The sequence below is a fragment of the Lissotriton vulgaris genome, chromosome 5, assembly GCF_964263255.1.
Source record: "Lissotriton vulgaris chromosome 5, aLisVul1.2, whole genome shotgun sequence".
Lineage (NCBI taxonomy): Eukaryota > Metazoa > Chordata > Amphibia > Caudata > Salamandridae > Lissotriton > Lissotriton vulgaris.
In genome coordinates this window covers 458,584,045-458,602,455 of record NC_141693.1, presented here as the reverse complement: position 1 = coordinate 458,602,455, position 18,411 = coordinate 458,584,045, and the positions used below count along the sequence as shown (strand labels likewise).

General features: G+C 51.1%; 1 protein-coding gene across 2 annotated transcripts in view; it reads left to right on the top strand.

The window, feature by feature from the left end:
- VPS13D (vacuolar protein sorting 13 homolog D) overlaps window positions 1–18,411 on the top strand; it is a 2,754,556-nt gene that overhangs the window by 1,659,148 nt on the left and 1,076,997 nt on the right. For both annotated transcript variants that reach the window (XM_086921894.1, XM_086921893.1), the window contains exon 45: window positions 12,981–13,131. In XM_086921894.1, the coding sequence (XP_086778020.1) occupies window positions 12,981–13,131 (151 nt within the window). The remainder of the gene's footprint in view (window positions 1–12,980; window positions 13,132–18,411) is intronic.

The window sequence follows — 18,411 nt, the reverse complement described above, 5'->3', positions numbered from 1 at the left end:
CGGGCAGAATTTACAGGGGATATGTACAAGACAGGGCCACATGGACCACTGTCAGGAATAGGCACTTTTAGAACTAGCACTTAGGACATAGAATATAAAATCACTGTAGCACAAATTAGAAAATGTAGCACACAACCAGTAATCACTGGTAACAGGTAAGTACCACCGACGCAACCCTAACCACTTTAGGAAATTATCACGCAGGGAACCAGGACCTCACTAGCACCGCCTGTACTAGCAAGAACAACCACTTAAGTATAACAATACATGGAGGGGTATAGGCAGATTACACATGATGCATCATAGCACATTCAGAGGTGCAGGAGAACACAATTGCGCATAAATCACATTAGTCACCACCTGTGACTGTCCCTAGGCCAACTGGCCTCTCTGGGGCTAGGATGCCCTGTGTCCCAATGTCAGGGGGGGCCTAAACGTAGCAGCTGCCCACTAAGTGCTGGGCAGCTGTAGAACAATCATGGGGCCAACGCTGGAGCCTCGCAGGCTCTGCACAAATAACTGGGCCCTCAGGAGCCTCTCTGGCTCAACCAAATGTAAATGTAAATGTATTTCGACTTATATAGCGCACGTATCACCCGAAGGCATCAAGGCGCTTGCCTTGTGAACCCGTCCTGGCTTTTCCCTGTGAGATAGCCCCTACTGGGCATCCCCAAGGTGAGAGCCGGGCATCCCCAAGGTGAGAGCCAGGCATCCCGCAGCGGGTGGGCCGCCGTAGTGGAGATTAAGCAAGCTATTGCCCAGAGTTGCAGCGTGGGACCCCATGATTAGAGAAGGCACGAGGCGAGAATTATCGAGTCCGTGGACATTTTTGGGCTCAGGACCAAGAACAAGAAATGCCCCCTACGCGGGAGTCCCCCTCCTGGGCACTCAAAAGGGACAATGGACGGAAATCGTAGGAGTCACCCCCCCCCCCCCCTCTGGGGACTTGGAATGAAGATAGGACCCCGGGGCCCTCGTGGGCCTCGCAAAACAAATGGGGCGCTTTTGAGCCTCTCAGGGCTCTAGGAACTAATGGCGCCTTGAGCCTCTCGTGGACTCCGAAAACAAAGCAATGCCCATGAGCCTCTCTGGGCTCTAAACAAAAGTGCCACTCAAGAGCCTCGCCGGGCTCGTATCACACAATGCCCCCTGAGCCCCACTGGACTCTGAAGAGACTGAAATGCCCCCTGGCTGGTGGAACCTCTAGGCTCTACACAATACTATGCCTCGGGTGAGGGGGGGGAGCGTTGGTCAACTCACCAGGCTCTGCTGCAGGGTGGCTCCGAGGTCGCAGCAGACTTCTTCTACGGTTGCTGTGGTGCTGCGGGGTTCTCCCTCAGGCAGGAGGGGGCCTCGCAGTTGACAGACACGGCGTCTCCTGCTTCGCTGGTGCCGCGGGCGGGGATCCCCTCCTCCGGGGCCTCGCTGGCAGCCGCACCTCTTCTGGGGCACTCCGGGGCTTTTCTTCTCGGTACCCTACATAACATAACATAACATGTGTATTTGTAAAGCGCACGTTCACCCAGAGGTCTCTTGGCGCTGAATAACAGATGTTTTATTGTTACCCAACTCAATGGTACTCATTTTATCGACCTCAGTTGGATGAAAGGCTGAGTGGACCTGCCGGGATTTGAACCTGTGACCACGAGGTCGAACACAGGCCCCTGCAATGGACGCATTAGTCCACTGAGCCACCAGACCCGGACACTGAGCCACCAGACCCTGGGGAGCTCCCGCTCCTCGGGTCTCTCCCTTCGTGGCTGCACCTCCGCTGCAACACCCCGGGGCTTCCCTTGGCTTCTCGGAGCCCCGGGGGAGGAAGGTCGACTTCCTGGTGTCCTTGCGGTCCCGCCCCGGCCTGCCTGACTTCCTGTGGGCCGGCCGGGGATCCTCTCGGGCAGAATAAACACGGGGTAAAAGATGCCGGGTGGGCACCGGCCAAAGTGAGGAACGTGCTCTCAATCAACAAAGACAAAATAAAGCACTTCCAGGCGCTTTGAGGGGTGAATGTAGCGCTCCCAAGCGCTATAGCAAGATAAAGCGCTTCCAGGCGCTTAGAGGACAATAAGTCCAGCAAAAAGGTCCTCCTAGCAGAGCAAGGCAGGGGGGGGGGGCAAGGCTGGGCCAGGGGCCAGCTCACTGGGCCCTCCAGGCAGGAAGGCAGTCCCAAGTGGCGGTTCCTCCTGGCGCCCAGCAACAGCCCCCCTCAGATAGGATCCAGGAAGAGGACATTTTTCAAGGGGACAAAGCCCCCTTTTATACTGGTAACTCCTTTGTCTGGCTTCAGGGTGGGGGAAAAACCAGTCGCAGCTGGTTTTTGAGCACTCTTGATGTGCTCAGCCCCTCACTCTATTCACTGTCAGAGCTAGGGACGTTAGACGCACCACAGGGGGCGGAGCCAGCATTGTGTGGGGAAAGCCCAGTCCTATTCAGGACCCAGGTGCACCCCTCCCCCACATCAGCATGCTAATCTCTCCATTCACCACCGGGCCAGACCCATCCAGACTCCTGGAGCCAGGCTCACCAGCCAGCTCCAGCCAATCACGTGCCAGCACACTCACTGCACACTCACACCCATGTCTAGAAGTGGCACTTCAACACTAGACACATTCACGCCGCACACATCATTGCGCATCATTCAATCACACAAGTCCGCACATACCAAACTCGAGCCTGCACACCTCACGCATCAGGAACTACCAGGGACACAGACATTCCCCATGCATTCCTATGGAAGGGCAGGCCAACCTTACTCCACGCACCCAGAGTGCGCACGCACTTTCCACTGGGACACAGTGAAAGTGCGCAGAAACCAAAAATCACTACCTTCAAGTCACATACTAAAGCAAAAAGTTTAGGGGTGAACCTGCCAGAAGGGCCAAGTCCAAAAACCTAATTTGCTCACATGGAGGAAAACTGTAAGCCAGTTGTCGCACAAACAATTAGATAGTTCCCTGTAGGCACATCATTGTATCTATGTGTTTCAATGTGTTTCTCTAGACACTCAATGCAGAATATGTACCTTTTGATGGTTCTTAATCTTGTTTGGAATTTTACATACATTCAGAAGGCAGATTATATTTAGAATTATGAGGAAAGCCAACAGGAGATTTAAGAGCAACATAGTATTCTGTATTTCTTTTTATTTAATGAACATTTATTGTATGTTGGCATCTTTTATTTAATAAAAATGTATTGTAAGTTGAAATGAAACGTGTAAAAGTGACATTCTGATGGATACCTCTGCCTGTGAATTCCCCACTTTTTGAATACCCCCGGGCCAGCATTCCGCAGAAATTCTTTCCTAGCTCTTTCACGTCGATGAGGATGTCATGATAGCACGGCTCCGCTCGCGACTCAGAATGACGTCATCGGAGCCATAAGAAGACCGTCGACACAGTGTTTTTTCTGGGGACTCTGCATTTTCTACAGTGATTACTTTGTTTCCTTGAAGATTTTTAATGGCTACTTGTAGGAAGTCTGGATTTAAGCCCTGCAGGAAGAGTGGCGGTCAGATGTCGCTCACCGATCCCCATGATGATTGCCTTTGGTGCTTGTCTTCTGATTACGACGTCGATGAATGTCGAAGCTGCAGGAAGATGAATCCGAAAGCCCTTAAAGAACATGAGGCTAAACTTTGTATGGCCAAAGCCAGAAAGGAGCAGAGGGTTCAGAAGCGTGTGAAGTCATTGTCTTCTCATAATTTAAAGTCAAGAAAACACAAAAAGTCGAAAAAGAGACATGGTTCTCGGCGCCGTTCGTCAAAGAACAGGTCTTTGAGGTCGCCTTCTCCGCTAAGCGGCTTCGAAGGCAGGACTTTGTATCTCAATCTTTTACTCCATCTTCATGGGCGATGCCTGTTCAATCTCCTACTCCAAGGTCACCGGCGTCGAAGGGCCCTTCGACGCCTGAAGGTTCTCTGGCTCCCAGTATGTCTCTGACGCCCAGGTAGTCGTCTCCAGTTCATGTGGCTTCACCTGTGCAGGCCCTCCCGCCACCGTTGGTGCCTCAGGAAAGCAGTTCTAGATCCCCCATCTTAGAACATGTTGGTCTTGTACGGGTTTGGGTGTCCCACTACCTACAAGATTGGAAATTGATTACTTCAGGCCATTGGGTTTTAAATCTTGTAGAGAATGGGTACGCCCTCCCGTTTTGAGAGTTTTCTCCTCCTTACCCTCCTCGCCAGGGTTGGTGTTCAGAGGACCACTTACTGCTTTTGCAGCAGGAGGTTCTTACCTTGTTACAGAAAGGTGAGATAGAGATGGTTCCAGAGCAGGAGAGGGGTTTAGGGATTCTACTCCCAGTATTTTCTGATCCCCAAAAAGGATGGTCGATTGAGGCCGATCTTGGATCTCAGGACTTTGAATCTTTACCTCAAGCAGGAAAAGTTCAAAATGTTGACCTTAGCTCAGGTTCTTCTTGCGCTGCAACAGGAAGACTGGATGGTGTCCATCGAGCTGCAGGATGCGTATTTTCATCTTCTAATCCTTAAGTCGCATTGGAAGTATCTCCGGTTCACGGTGGGGTCGCAACACTACCAGTTTGCGGTTCTTCCATTTGGTTTGACTCTGCACCTCGGGTCTTTACAAAGGTGATGGCGGTGGTAGTTGCACATCTCAGAAGGTCAGAGGTTCTTGTTTTCCCCTATCTGGATTACTGGCTGTTGAAAGTCAAGTCTCTGGAGATGGTGTTGCGCCACTCGCAAGCAACAACGCATCTGTTGTTAAAATTGGGTTTCTCAATAAATGCACCCCAATCTCACCTCGTGCCTTCTCAGTGCAGCCTGTTCAAAGGGGCAATACTGGATACTACTGTGTGTCGGGCATTTCCGCCTCCGCAGCTGATTCTCGACATTCAGGAGATGATTCCTTTATTTCACAATGGGGCGGTTGTTCCAGTCCTAAAGGTTCTATGTCTACTCGGTCTGTTTGCTTCCTACCTAATGTTGGTCATGCATGCATGCTGGCATATCAGGGCACTCCAGTGGTGCCTCCACAGGCAGTGGTATCAACGCACCAGAGATCTCGGGGAGAATGTCAGAATCTCCAGAGACGCTGCAGAGGAGCTGACTTGATGGAGAGTGCAGGGCAACCTGCATCAAGGAAAGCCCTTTCAGCCTCCTCCGCTGGTGGCCACAGTGATCACGATGCCTCCACTCTTGGGTGGGATGCTCATCTGGGGGATCTGGAGGTCAAATGTCTTTGGTTTCCAGAGGAAAGGTTGCTTCACATCAACCTTCTGGAATTGCGGACGATGCGCTTGGCACTATTCCTTCCCTTCGCGGTCAGTCGGTTCAGGTCCTGAAGGACAACACTACTGCGATGTGGGGAGGAGGAAGGAATGGGGCTGTATCATCTCTGCCGAGAGGCTCTGCGACTCTGGTGCTGGGCTCAGGTCCATCAGATTTTTGTGTTTGCAAATCATCTAGTTGATGTGCTGAATGTTTGTGCGGACACTCAGTCGGCATTACTCGGCCACTCACAAATGGCTGCATCATCCGGAGGTGGTCCATCACATCTTCGAGATGTGGGGATCTCCTCAATTGGACCTATTTGTCACTGACGAGAACGCGCACTGCCCATTGCTCTGCGGTCTCCAGTATCCGATGCGTGGAGCGCTGTGGGACGCGTATCCGTTCGATTGGAGCTCGCAACTCCTATACGCGTTTCCCACCCATACCCTTGATTCCTCGAGTTTTGAGGAAGATTCACCAAAACCGGGCCCAAGTTATATTGATCGTCCCGGATTGGCCAAGAAGGGTGTGGTACACAGATCTTCTTCACCTCTCATTGCACCCTCCGCTCCGTCTCCCTTTCAGAGCAGACCTCCTTTCGCAGTCGCAGCGGCAGGTTCTACACCCTCACCTCCAGACCTGCACCTTCATGCCTAGAGATTGAACGGGGCAAACGTGAGTTCCTTCTCTCTACCGCCTGATGTGGTGGATGTTATTTTATTGTCCAGGCGACACTCCACTAAGTCTATTTACTCCTCCAGATGGTCCAGATTTGTTAAATGGTGTGGAGAGAGGGCCATTGATCCTTTGAAAGCCCGTTTGTCTAATATTCTAGAGTTTTCTCTTTCTTTAGCTCAGCAAGGTTGTGCTGTGGCTACAGTAAACGGATTGTTTGTCGGCTTCGTCTGCTTTTCTATGTTTGCCGGATCAGCTGTCTTTATTTAAATCCCCCATAGTTATGAGGTTCATTAAGCGCCTTACTAATAGCTTTCCTCCCACTCCTTTCATTATGCCTCAGTGGGTTTTAAATCTTGTTTAAGGGGCCCATTGAGGCTACTCTCTTTTAAGACGGTTTTCTTGATTGCCATTACCTCGGCTAGGAGGGTAAGTGAGCTTCAGGCTCTTAGTTCCAAACCTCCTTTCTTGACCATTCATGTGGATACGTTGGTTCTTAGGACCAGGGCTGCTTTCCTTTCTAACGTGGTTTCTCCTTTCCATATGGGACAGTCCATTACCTTACGTACCTTCTATCCTTCCCCTCCCCCTTCCAAGGAGGAGGAGAGACGTCATTGTTTAGAACCTAAGATAGCTGTCAGCTTTATTTGACAGAACAAAGGATATGAGACTCGACGATCAGCTCTTTGTGGGCTACTTTAGGAAGATGAAAGGCAAGGCTGTTTACAAGTGGACTCTCTCCAGGTGGATCATCTTTTGCATCAAGGTTTGCTACGCCTTGACCAAGAAGGACCCTCCTGAAGGTATCAGAGCTCATTCCACCAGAGCTAAGTCTTCTTCTTCTGCTTTGGCTAGAGGTGTTCCTGTTATTAACATTTGTAAAGCTGCAACTTGGGCCTCACTCCATACTTTTGCAAAGCATTATTTCTTGGATTCGGAGGTTAGGAGGGATGGTTTTTTTTCTTTGTTTGTTTTGCAAGATTTTTTTGTCTAGTGAGGTGGACAGCCTCCTCCGGGAGAGGTACGACTTTGGGATTCTATTCAAAAGGTGAGGAATCTACAGGCAGAGGTATCCATCAAAAGAACATGTTACTTACCTTTGGTAACTCTTTTTCTGGTGGATACAGTATCTGCATGTGGATTCCTCACTGTCCCACCCGCCTCCCCGTTGTCCAGCTGTTTCTACCAAAAGATGCTTTAACTGTTTAACATCACTGTTTTTAATATGTCTCAATCTGAAAGAAACTGGTTAGTATTAGATTCCTTTTCTTAGAAGATCCCCAGGCGTCAGTCTGGATCCGGAAAGTTTTGTGTAGCACTACCCCTGCGCGTCGGTAGGCGTCGTCTACGGCTCCGCGTCCGTCGTTGGCGCCAGAGTACTTAGACGCCGCCCTCGCGCGCTGACGTCAGTTCTTCTTTTTTCCGCGCCAGCAAGCGCCGATCCGGAAAAAGTGGTACCCTTTAATCATTTTTTGGCTAAACTTTTTCGATCCTTTTGATCTGTTTTTCGAGTCGAACGACTTCGACGGTGCCGGTAGGGCTGCCTGGGTTCAAGCCCTTTGCCGACTGCAGCCGACTGATGTCGGTTACCGACCCCCATGCCGGGCCTTGACGTCGAAAGCTAGGCGGGAGCGGTCCCGTAAGCGCCTTGAGCTCCGCCAGTCGGCCCGCACCGTTCGAGGTCCCAGTCCAGGAGGAGGTCGAGGGACCAGTCGTGGGGCCGGAGTCATCACAGCTCGGTGAGTCGACACCACTCGTCGGGCTCCAAGTCCTCAGGTAAGAGGCACAAGAAGTCGAAGAGACAACATCGCTCTTCTGACTCCCCCCGACGCTCGCGCGACGCAGCCGGGGGTTCGGGTGACAACGCCCACGCGGCTCCGCCGGAGCCGCAGACGTCGCGGCCTGCTCCATACCCGCCGGTCCCTGGGCAGAACGCGATGCCGGAGGAGATTAATGCCTTCCTCATGGCCTTGAGGTCGCTCACTCCTCCGTCTGATTCCACAGCACCTTCGGCCTCGCGGCACCGACTGGGAGCCCAAGCGGGCTGGGTGCTTCGGCCCCAGCGCCGTCGGGTGCTTCGGCCCCGGCGCCGTCGGCGTCTTCGGTCCCGATGCCGCAGTGCCCCGCTGGATCCGTCAGAGACGGGTCGCCGCTGGTTGACCTAACGACCCCTCCGCTGGCGGCGACTCCTAGGGTGTCGCCCCCGACGCCGTCCCCGGACGACGTCCCCGATCCAACCCTCGATTCGGTTCCGGCATTCGACGTCGAGAGAAGTGCAATACTTCTATGATCCGGCCCATCATTTGAACCTGAGTACCAGGAGATGGAGGGCGAGGCGGATTGGGAGGGGTCTGAGGACCCTCTGGCACAGGAGTGCCAGTCTTTTCAGGACTGGGCAGGTGAGCTAGGGGAGGCCAGTGGTTTGGCCCCTTCGCCCTACTCTGGATTTGTCTCCCCTCCTACTGTGGCTACGGAGGAGGGGGCTGCCTACAGTGTGGTGTTGACGAGGGCAGCCAAGGCCTTGGCTCTTGAGCTCCCCGTCGCGGCCGTGAGGACTAACCTCCTCACTGAGGTCCTCAAACCGCAGGCAAGCTCTTCGGAGTCTCTACTGCCATTCAATGAGGCCTTAATTGACGTTCTGTTGGGCACTTGTTCCAGGCCTGCTACAGGTCCCCCTGTAGATAGGAACCTGGCCAGTTGCCACCGCCCGGCCCCGAGCGACCCTTGCTTCCTGTCCACCCACCCCACCCGCGAGAGCCTGTTTATCCAGGCCTCTAACTCTCAGACCGCATTCCCGACAGCTCCCCCTGATTGGGAATCCAAAAGGTATGAACAGTACGGGAAAAAGATGTTCTCCTCACTTAGTTGGGGGTTGCAGTCGGTCAACACCGCTTGCCTTTTGGGCCGTAATACCTACTCTCTGTGGTACATGGTCACGGACGTGCTGCCACAATGCCAGGAGGAGGCCCGGGTTAAACTCGCCAAACCCCTTGCGGAGGGGTGAGATGCGGCACGGTATTCCATTCGATGTGGGCTGGATACCACGGAGTCGCTGGGTAGGGCGATTGCAACTACGGTGGCAGTTCGCCGCCAAGCCTGGCTGAGGTCCGCCAATTTTTAGGCTGATGTCCAGAACACCCTTATGGACATGCTGTTTGATGGCGGTCGCCTCTGCGGCGAAAAGCAGACAGTGCGCTTGAGTGCTTTAAGGACTCCGGGGCTACGGCCAAGTCCTTGGGCCTGTCGGCCCGCACCAGCAACCTGCTGCCTTTCGCTCCTTTCGTGGCCAAGGAAGGGGCACCCCCACACGTCCTGCCAGCCACGGGCCGCCGACTAACATCCAGCGCGGCGGCGGACGTGGTAACCGCCGAGGCGGTGCCAGGGGACACCGGCGAGGCCAGTCCACATCCACCCCCGCAGCATCCGCCTCAAAGCCTTCCTAGTCCGAGCTTTCAGGCCCATTTAACGCCAGTGGGGGGCAGGGTTCGCCATCACCTCCTCCACTGGCGCTACATCACATCGGACAGGTGGGTGCTGCAAATCGTCTGAAGGGGCTACGCCCTCCCCTGCGAGGGTGACCCCTCCAGCCATGCCACCAAAGTGCCACCGCGTGTCTGAAGATCACTTGCAACTTCTGCAAGAGGAAGTTACCGTCCTCTTGGCCAAGGGGGCCATCGAGCGCCTTCCTGGGCCAGATGTAGGGTGTGGTTGTTACTCCCACTACTTTCTGGTTCCCAAGAAAGGCAAAGGGGGCCTACTCCCTATCTTGGACCTGCGGAACGTCAACGGCTTCCTCCGGAAGAAGAAGTTCAAGATGCTGACTCTGGCTCAGGTCTTAGCTGCCCTAAACCCTGGAGACTGGATGGTATCGTTGGACTTGCACAACGCTTATTTCCACATCCCCATCCTGCCAGCCCACAGGCAATACCTGCGGTTCACTGTAGGCCACAAGCACTTTCAGTTTACCGTGCTCCCCTTCGGCCTTACCAGTGCCCTTTGGTTGTTCACGAAAGTGATGGCGGTGGTCGCAGCTCATCTGCGCAGATTAGGGGTGTCAGTCTTCCCCTATCTAGATGACTGGTTGTTGAAGGCGGGCTCGCCCCAGACAGTGGTCAGCCACCTACAGACTACGGCCGACTTCCTGCACCTGCTGGGGTTCTCCACCAATGTGCCAAAGTCACACCTGTGTCCCTCTCAGAGGCTCCTCTTCATCGGAATGGTTCTAGACTGCGCAATTTTGGGTTTATCCTCCCGAACAGCAGGTTCGGGATATTCATGCTCTGATTCCGATCTTTCAGCCTTTATCCCGAGTCTCGGTCAGGTTGGCGCTGCGGCTTCTGGGTCTGATGGCCTCCTGCATCATTCTGGTGCATCACGCCAGGTGGCGGACGCGGGCTCTGCAGTGGGACCTGAAGTTTCAGTGGGTCCAGCTTGTCAGACCACGTCTTGATCTCGGAGGGCACTGCAAGACAGTTGCAGTGCTCACGGACCGCGATTGGGTCTGCGTCAGATCGCTCTCCCTACCCCAACCGGAGCACGTAGTTGTGACCGATGCGTCCCTCCTGGGCTAGGGGGGCCACATGGGAGAGGCGGAGATCAGAGGCCTCTCGTCTCCGGCGGAGTCCCGGCTCCACATCAACCGGCTGGAGCTGCGGGCGATCCGGCTTGCACTGAAAGCATTCCTCCCCTCTGTCCAGTGGAATGTAGTGCAAGTGCTCAAGGACAACACCACCGCCATGTGGTACTCCAACAAACAGGGCGGGGTGGGGTCGTAGACCCTGTGCCAGGAGGCTCTGCGCCTCTGGCAATGGCTGGAACATCAGGGCGTGACCCTGGTGGTTCAACACCTGGCAGGTTCCCTGTACGCCAGGGCGGACAAACTCAGCCGTCGGTGCATGGTTGATCACGAATGGCGTCTGAACTCAGACGTGGCGCAAGGTCTCTTTCAGCAGTGGGGAGAGCCTTGGTTAGATCTATTCGCTACAGAAGAGTACGCGCAATGTCATCAATTCTGCGCGTTGGTATTTCCAAGGCGGCGCTCGCTCGAAGACGCTTTTCGACGCAAGTGGAGTTGCGGTCTTTTTTACGCCTTTCCGCATATACCACTTCTGCCCAGAGTGCTGAAGAAGATCAGGCACGACCGGGCCCAAGTCATCCTTCTGGACTGGGCACGAAGATACTGGTATCCCGAGCTTCTCAGCATGTCAATCGATCCCCCGATTCGTCTGCCTCTTCAGGAGGACCTTCTGTCGCAGCAGCAGGGGACGGTCCTCCACCCGAACCTGTCCAGCCTCCACCTCCATGCGTGGAGTTTGAGCGGCGACAGTTGAGGACATTTGACTTGCCTCCTGAAGTCTGCGATGTAATTCTGGCAGCCAGGCGTCCCTTCACAAAATCGGTATATGCCTGCAGGTGGAACACATTTGTGGCATGGTGCACAGCAAAGGCTGTGGATCCCCTTTCTGCCCCCCTTTCTGAGGTTCTCCTCTTTCTCCTTTCTCTTGCCCAGCAGGGCTCTGCTCTGGGCACTATTAAGGGCTACCTCTCTGCTATTTCTGCCTTCTTAAGGCTACCTGATCAGCCCTCTCTGTTCAAGTCCCCGGTTGTAAATAGGTTCTTGAAGGGACTATTTCCCGATGGGTCGTCTTGTGCATCAAGGCTTGTTATTCACTGGCTAAAAAGGAGCCTCCTGTGGGGCTACATGCCCATTCCACTCGGGCCACGGCAGCTACTACTGCCCTGGGTCGGGGAGTCCCCTTGCAGGACATCTGGCAGGCAGCTAAGTGGGCCTTGCTGCACACCTTTGCTAGACACTACTGCCTGGACAGCCAAGTCCGGAGAGATGGCTTTTTCGGCCGTTCCGTTCTCCAGGACTTTCTGGTGTGATCATTGGTTCGCAGACCCACCACCCGGGTTGGTATTGCTGGGGTATCTATTCTAATGTAAGGAATCTAATACTAACCTGTTTCTTTCAGATGCACAAGTTCGGTAACGATATATCTGTAAGGAACAGTAGTTAATATTAGATTCCTTACCGCCCAACCCATCCTCCCCGTTCTACAAACCGATATCTAGGGTTAAGGTTTATCCCTTTGAGGGCCCTACTTTCATGGCACCAGTGTTGGTTGTTTTCATGGCTCTGCGTTTCTGGTGCGGAAAAGCTGTGTATAAGAACTGACGCCAGTGCGCGAGGGCGGCATCTAAGTACTCTGGCGACGTCATCCCGACGACGGACGCAGAGCCGCAGACGACGCCTACTGACGTGTAGGGGTACTGCTACGCAAAACTTTCCGGATCCAGACTGACGCCTTGGGATATTCTAAGGTAAGGAATCTAATACTAACTACTGTTTCTTACAGATATATCGTTACCGAAGGTAAGTAACTGGTGCATCATGCTTATGTTTTAATAGTCAGTAATGCTTGGTCTGTTGATTTTTCTCCATGCCTTTATTGGTTATGCATTTGTATATATATATATATATATATATATATATATATATATATATATATATATATATATATATATATATTATATATATATATATATATATTTAGTATACTATGTGTATATGTGAAAATGTTTCGGTCCGCCCGTTTGCTTCCGTGGCACGGAAAAAAACGGTGGAACTGAAGTCAGCCCGCCGACGAGGTCTTCTTATGGCTCCAATGACGCCATTTGGAGTCGCAAGCAAGACCGTGCTATTATGACGTCCTAGTCGACGTGGGAGAGCTAGGAAAGAATTTCCGCGGGGGTATTCAAAAGTTGAGTAATCCACAGGTAGATCTGTATCCATCAGAAAAAGCGTTACCGAAGTTAAGTAACTTGTTCATCAGTACCATTAAAACTGATAAACAGAGTCAACCTTTAATTATAATTGATTGAGTTCACTTGGTCAACAAAATATGACATTTGACAATATTGTAGTACCTACCTTTTATTTGACAAACAGCAGGAACTATTATTATACTGGTCACATGCCTACATTTTGTTCCATGATGTTTTGAAATAAAGCATTTCATTGTTTAATAATATATTTTTTAAATGACCCTTTAATGTGATATTTTTCCAGTTTTCTTCATTGCCTCCAGTTCGGGTGGTGTTTGCTGTCACCATGGAAGGGAGTGCTCGGAAGGTTATAACAGTTCGTTCTGCATTGATTGTGAAAAACAAATTAGACACTCCAATGGAATTGAGACTGGACAGCCCATCGGCTCCTGACAGTAAGACTAATCCACTAGTTGTTTGGTTCTCTGCAATTTTTTCTTGAGAAAGTGATCAGCACGGTGTTGAATGTAAGGGTGGAGGGCAGGTTAGCTATAATTTCAGTTATCCTACTATTAGATACTAGTCTTCCCAGATTTCTTGCCATTTAAAATATTTTCCTGAATCAAACTAGACACTAATTTTGAAATCCCGCTCGAGTCCTATTAGAATCATCAGAGAGACATTTTCATAGGTGTGCCAACAATAACAGCACCATGCATGCTACAGATGCTAATGGCATGGAACTTGCTTCATTTGTATTTCACATGTATTCTTTCACCTTTTCCCTCGACACATATTTGGTTTTAAAGCATTCACGTGTTGCATCTGTCAATAATAGATGTTGACCCACTGTATCAGTGGTTTGCCGACTCCTGAAGGGGGAGATCCATTTATTGACAGCCAAAGCCTTATGAAAATGTAACACACAAATTTCAGATATCTGCCGATACCGCAACTGATCCAGATGCACCACGACTTCACAGATCCATTGACGATGTTGCATCAGATTGAGGCCTTTAGAGAAGCAGTGTTGCGAGTCTTTGACACTCTTCCGACTGCCTTTGGCATGCTGTTGGGCCCCAAGGATCTGGGGAGTTCTCTATTTGAGTTACTGCTGGCTGATCTGCCCGACTGTGTTTCCTGAACCTGTCTCAGGTTCTGCCCCAAAGTCTGAGCCGATTTCCAATTCACATCAGTCCCTTTGCCATCAAAGCTGAACCGAGTCTGCCAGATGAAGACCCTGTTCCTATAGTCTTATCAAACTAAGAGCCAAACTCATTTTGGTTCCGACTGAGGTCATGTCCCAAAGTCATACCCATGCCGTCCAGTACAGTCTGACTAAGAAAGAACTAGGCCTTTGCCTTAAAGCAGATCTCCAGTAACTTTTTGGTTTTGACTGTGATCAGTCAGCTAGCCAGAGGTCATAGTTATTATTTTCCCCCAACAATGTGATGATGAGTACCTGTATATAGACGTGCAGGCTAGTAGGTTGGACATTTTCCAGGACGCTGGGTTGTGTTCACCCCTTAGGTAATCAACGGAAAACAGTGCCTTTTTGCTGTAAAATGAGATGGGCAGCGGAGGAATTAGACATAACAGCTTCTAAGTGTGAAAGTCAAAATGAATGTGTTAACTAAGGTTTTACAACTCTCCTCTGATCCTCTTAACAATTCAGTGAAGCATTGGCAGACAGCCTAATTGGACACCTGGTCTATTCCTTCTTCCTGCCCACCGGTGAACAGGCAGGTATCCACGCGCCACAGGCCCCAGTGCTAGGTGATTATGACCTCCTGACACAGCATCCTGCTGCAGAACGTTTGGCGGTTCAGGCTTCCACCACTAGGGTGACCTCCAGTTTATTCCCTACAACTCCCCCAGACACAGTTGAAAAGAATAAGGCTTTCCTTGCCGAACCTTGTCCTCCAGTCCTCCAGTCGAACAATGCCAGCTGTTTGAAGGGGAGATGCGTTATCGCACACAACTCGCAAGATCTTGCTCAGTAGACCTGAAGAATTTTGGACCAACCTGGCTTATACAATCCAGAATGATCAGGAAGTGACCAAATACCTCATTCATTCTGGATTGGACACTACTGACTTTGGGCAGAGCAATCGGGTCTTGTGATTCAGTGTCACTCTTGAGATCTACGGACTTCTCTGGTGACGTGCAGGCTTGTTTGATATATATGCCATTTCATGGATGTTGTCTAGTTGGCAAGAAGGAATATTAAGCATTGAAGCACTTCAAAGAAAGAAACCACAGCACTCTACTTAATCTTTTCCGCTCCAGCAAGACAGCACACTCAGCAATTTTTGGCCCATACTGTGAGAAGTTGGCCTGGTATATGATGCTCACTATTCTAGTGAACACCTTGCACCAGTCCAAACAACCCTTATGGTGATGGTTGTAAAAGTCAACCTTATATACCAGCTATCCTAGAGGTAGCGTGGACAGAACAGTCTTAGGCTAAAAGACTCTTGAGGGTGTGTAAAGCCAGCTGTTTTACCATATGTAACCCCTTGAATACCAAATGAAAGGACACCACACAGGATGTATATAAAATATATATGTATTTATTTACTAACACACTCCTCTGAACTCTTTATGAGGTCAGAGGCAAAAACACATAACAAGTTACTCTCAGAAATACTTTAAATAGCACAATTTACAGTTAGGCCCTATAAGAACCACGGCTTGTGAAAGGAAAAGGCATAGGGCCTAGGGAATCTCTGGGGCTACAGTATCTGACCCTTAGGGTAGGAGTAGGAGGCCCACAGGCGGCGCGTGCAGTGTCAGTACACTCACGCGAGAGTCAATAGAAAGTCAATGGGTATTTAAAAGGTAAGTAAATGGAGATTTAGGACACCTCCGGTCTAACTAGGAAGATACAACTAACAAAACTAGACACTAGGATAGTCAATCCCTACAGGAGCACCGAAGTACTCGCGTTACCTCACCCACGGGATGCGGGTGCATAGGTGTCAAAGTGTGTCGGGTTTCCTCGTTGATTCCTAAGGAGCCTTGGAAGAAGATGCTGTAGGCGACCAGGAGGAAGATGTCCGGGTGGATCCAAGGGTGGATCGGAGTTGAAGAAGACCTGAAAGCAGAGGGGACAGAGTCTAGGTCACTAGCCAGTGACCGGGTGGAACTAGGAAGGAACCAGACGTCGTCGAGGAGCAATCAGGTGCTGTCATGAAGTTTGTCTTTGCAGCCAAGCGGACCAGGAGGCATCGAGGACAACCAGGTGCTGGAGAGGAGCTGTCCCACGAAGGTTCTCACAGATGGAGAGGTCGACTTCGAGATCGGAGCCAACAAGCCTAAACAAAGGCAACCCACGCAGGATACACAAAAGGCTTCTGGTGCAGACCAGGAGGGTCTGAGGTACTTCACCTTTTCAGGGTAGCAAGGGCCAGTCTGGAGCAACCAGACCAGCAATGGATTTTCAAAAGAATCGTCGCCACAGGTCTACTAGCCAACGGGCCAGCAACCGGACAACCCGTCGAGCAGAACACAAGCAGAAGGGCCCCACGCAGATCTCGTGGAGTTTGGAGGGCTGGTCTTCGGTGCAGGTGGAGCTCGGTGTCGGGGTGTCTCAGTCCCCAGTGCACAGCTTCGAGGATGCCTCTGGAGCTGCGCTGTTAGCAAGTTGCAGGCTTTCCAAGATGTCCGGTCCTACGTGTCTCAACGCCTTCCACGGTGCACAGCTGTGCTGGAGCCGTGCAGTGGGGTCAGAGAGGTCTGGAAGTCGGGGTCTTGTCAGGCTCTGTGCTCAGGTTCCGGCGGGAACGGGGACAAAGCAAGCCGTTGAGTTGCTGGTTGGTGCCTGGTTGCCCAGGGTGGTTACTCCTTGGCCACAAGGGAGATTCTTCAGTCTTCAGCTCAGGTGAATGTCGAAGGGTCCAGAGTTTCGTTTCAAGTCGATTTCAGGATTAATCTAATGTCTAAGGACACAGCTCCTACTTTTATACAACTAAGGGCTGGATTAGTTTCTAGGTCCCTCCTATGGGTAGGACCAGGAAGGGGGGTGGTTACACCCCCTATCCTTTGTTCAGTTTCGCGCCAACCGGTTTGAACTGGGGTATGCATGTAGCACCTAGTGTGCTCCAGGCAGTGTCTCAATCTATTCAGCCCTCCCTGTCCCAATACACATCTCCTGTCTGGGGTGGTGCTCGCACCTCCCCAAGCAGGAAACCTATTGTCCAAACCTCAGTGACTGGAAGGACTCCCAGCAGCAGGAGGTCAGACTTGTGTCTGTGGCAGCAGCGTCCATTTTGTGACTCTGGGGCTCTTGTTAACTTTAACCGGGATCGTTGGACTTAACATGTCTTCTCCCTCTAGAAGGGTGGAATGCTACCCCCGTCGCCAGAATTGGCGAGGGGGTAGTATTCCAAAGTGTATGACACTTTACACGACATGTTTGGATAAAGCCAAACCAAAGTTAGCATTAACCGCGGGGGTTATAATGCACTTAAGAGTATATGGTATGGCAATATCATAGAACAGCTATAAGGACATTGTTCTGAAAGCTGCAGACAGGCTCAGCTCATGCTAGAGCACCATCTCACACATAACCAAGCACTCTGCCTCCAGGATTTTTAAGGCCTGCCATAGGAGTGACTTATAGGTTACTATGTGTCTATATGTAAGTAGGTATAGGAATACTACACCTAAGCAAGGGGTGATTACACGACCTTGCCCCAGCTGAGTGATCAGTTAGTTGTGTCTAATTGAGTGGCCAGCCAGGGTTGGCATAACACATGCTGCAGCCCCTGGTAGGCCTTGGTTACACCTATGCCCTGAGTACCTATGGTACACTTCTACAGGGGCTGACAAGGTGAACAAATTCACAATTGTGGATTTACCTAGAGTACATGGTGTAAATTTAGAGAGAGTGCATCTGTGCTGTGGGTCTGATTAGCAGGCCCACAGCCATATCTAAGTCGAAAACCAGTAAAGCAAAGCAAAAAGTGGGGGTGACCATCGGAAGCAGACCCTACTCTCCTACACATACTACTCCAGCGAGTTGATGTACATGTAACGCGAAGGCCCAGCACCTCTACAGCAGGCACCCCAGCCCTGTTTGGGTAAATCAGACAGTGACCAGGCTACCAGGGGCAACAAACCTCCCGATTCCCCCCACCCCTTGGACATCAGCCTCCAAGCTGCTTTAGTTTGCCTCTAGTGGCACACTACCACCCTGTGGGGGCAGGATCAGACCTTTCCTCCAAAAATTGCAAACTGTAACATCCTGCAGGTGGGTCCTTTAGAGTGTTCAACGAGGCTATGCCCTGATGTTCCTTGTCAACCCACCAAAGCTTCCACCCATATCAGAGCATCTTTTAGAAGAACAGCTATTCATTTTACTCCAGGAAGTGCAGGCTCTTTGACCAAAGTAGTCATAGAGAGCGTTCCGGCCAGAAAGTAGAGACTAGCTCTCACTCCCACTAATTCTTTGTTCCCTCGTGTCCTATTTTAGATCTCTATCCTCTGAACAACTTCTTGTAGAAGGACATACTCCAGATTCTCCCAGTCTCCCAATGAGTTCTCTCATTTCTATGAATTAATTGTTGCAAAACGTGAAAGAGAATCTTTGAAAAAAGATATTGCTGCAGGATAGAGGGCTATGGGTAAAGGGTTGCTTTTCAAAACAAAACAAAGATCCTTTGCATTGATTTCTGCTTGAAGAAATAATCATTTTCATATTTCTGTTACTGGGGGATTCCCAGCTTGATGTG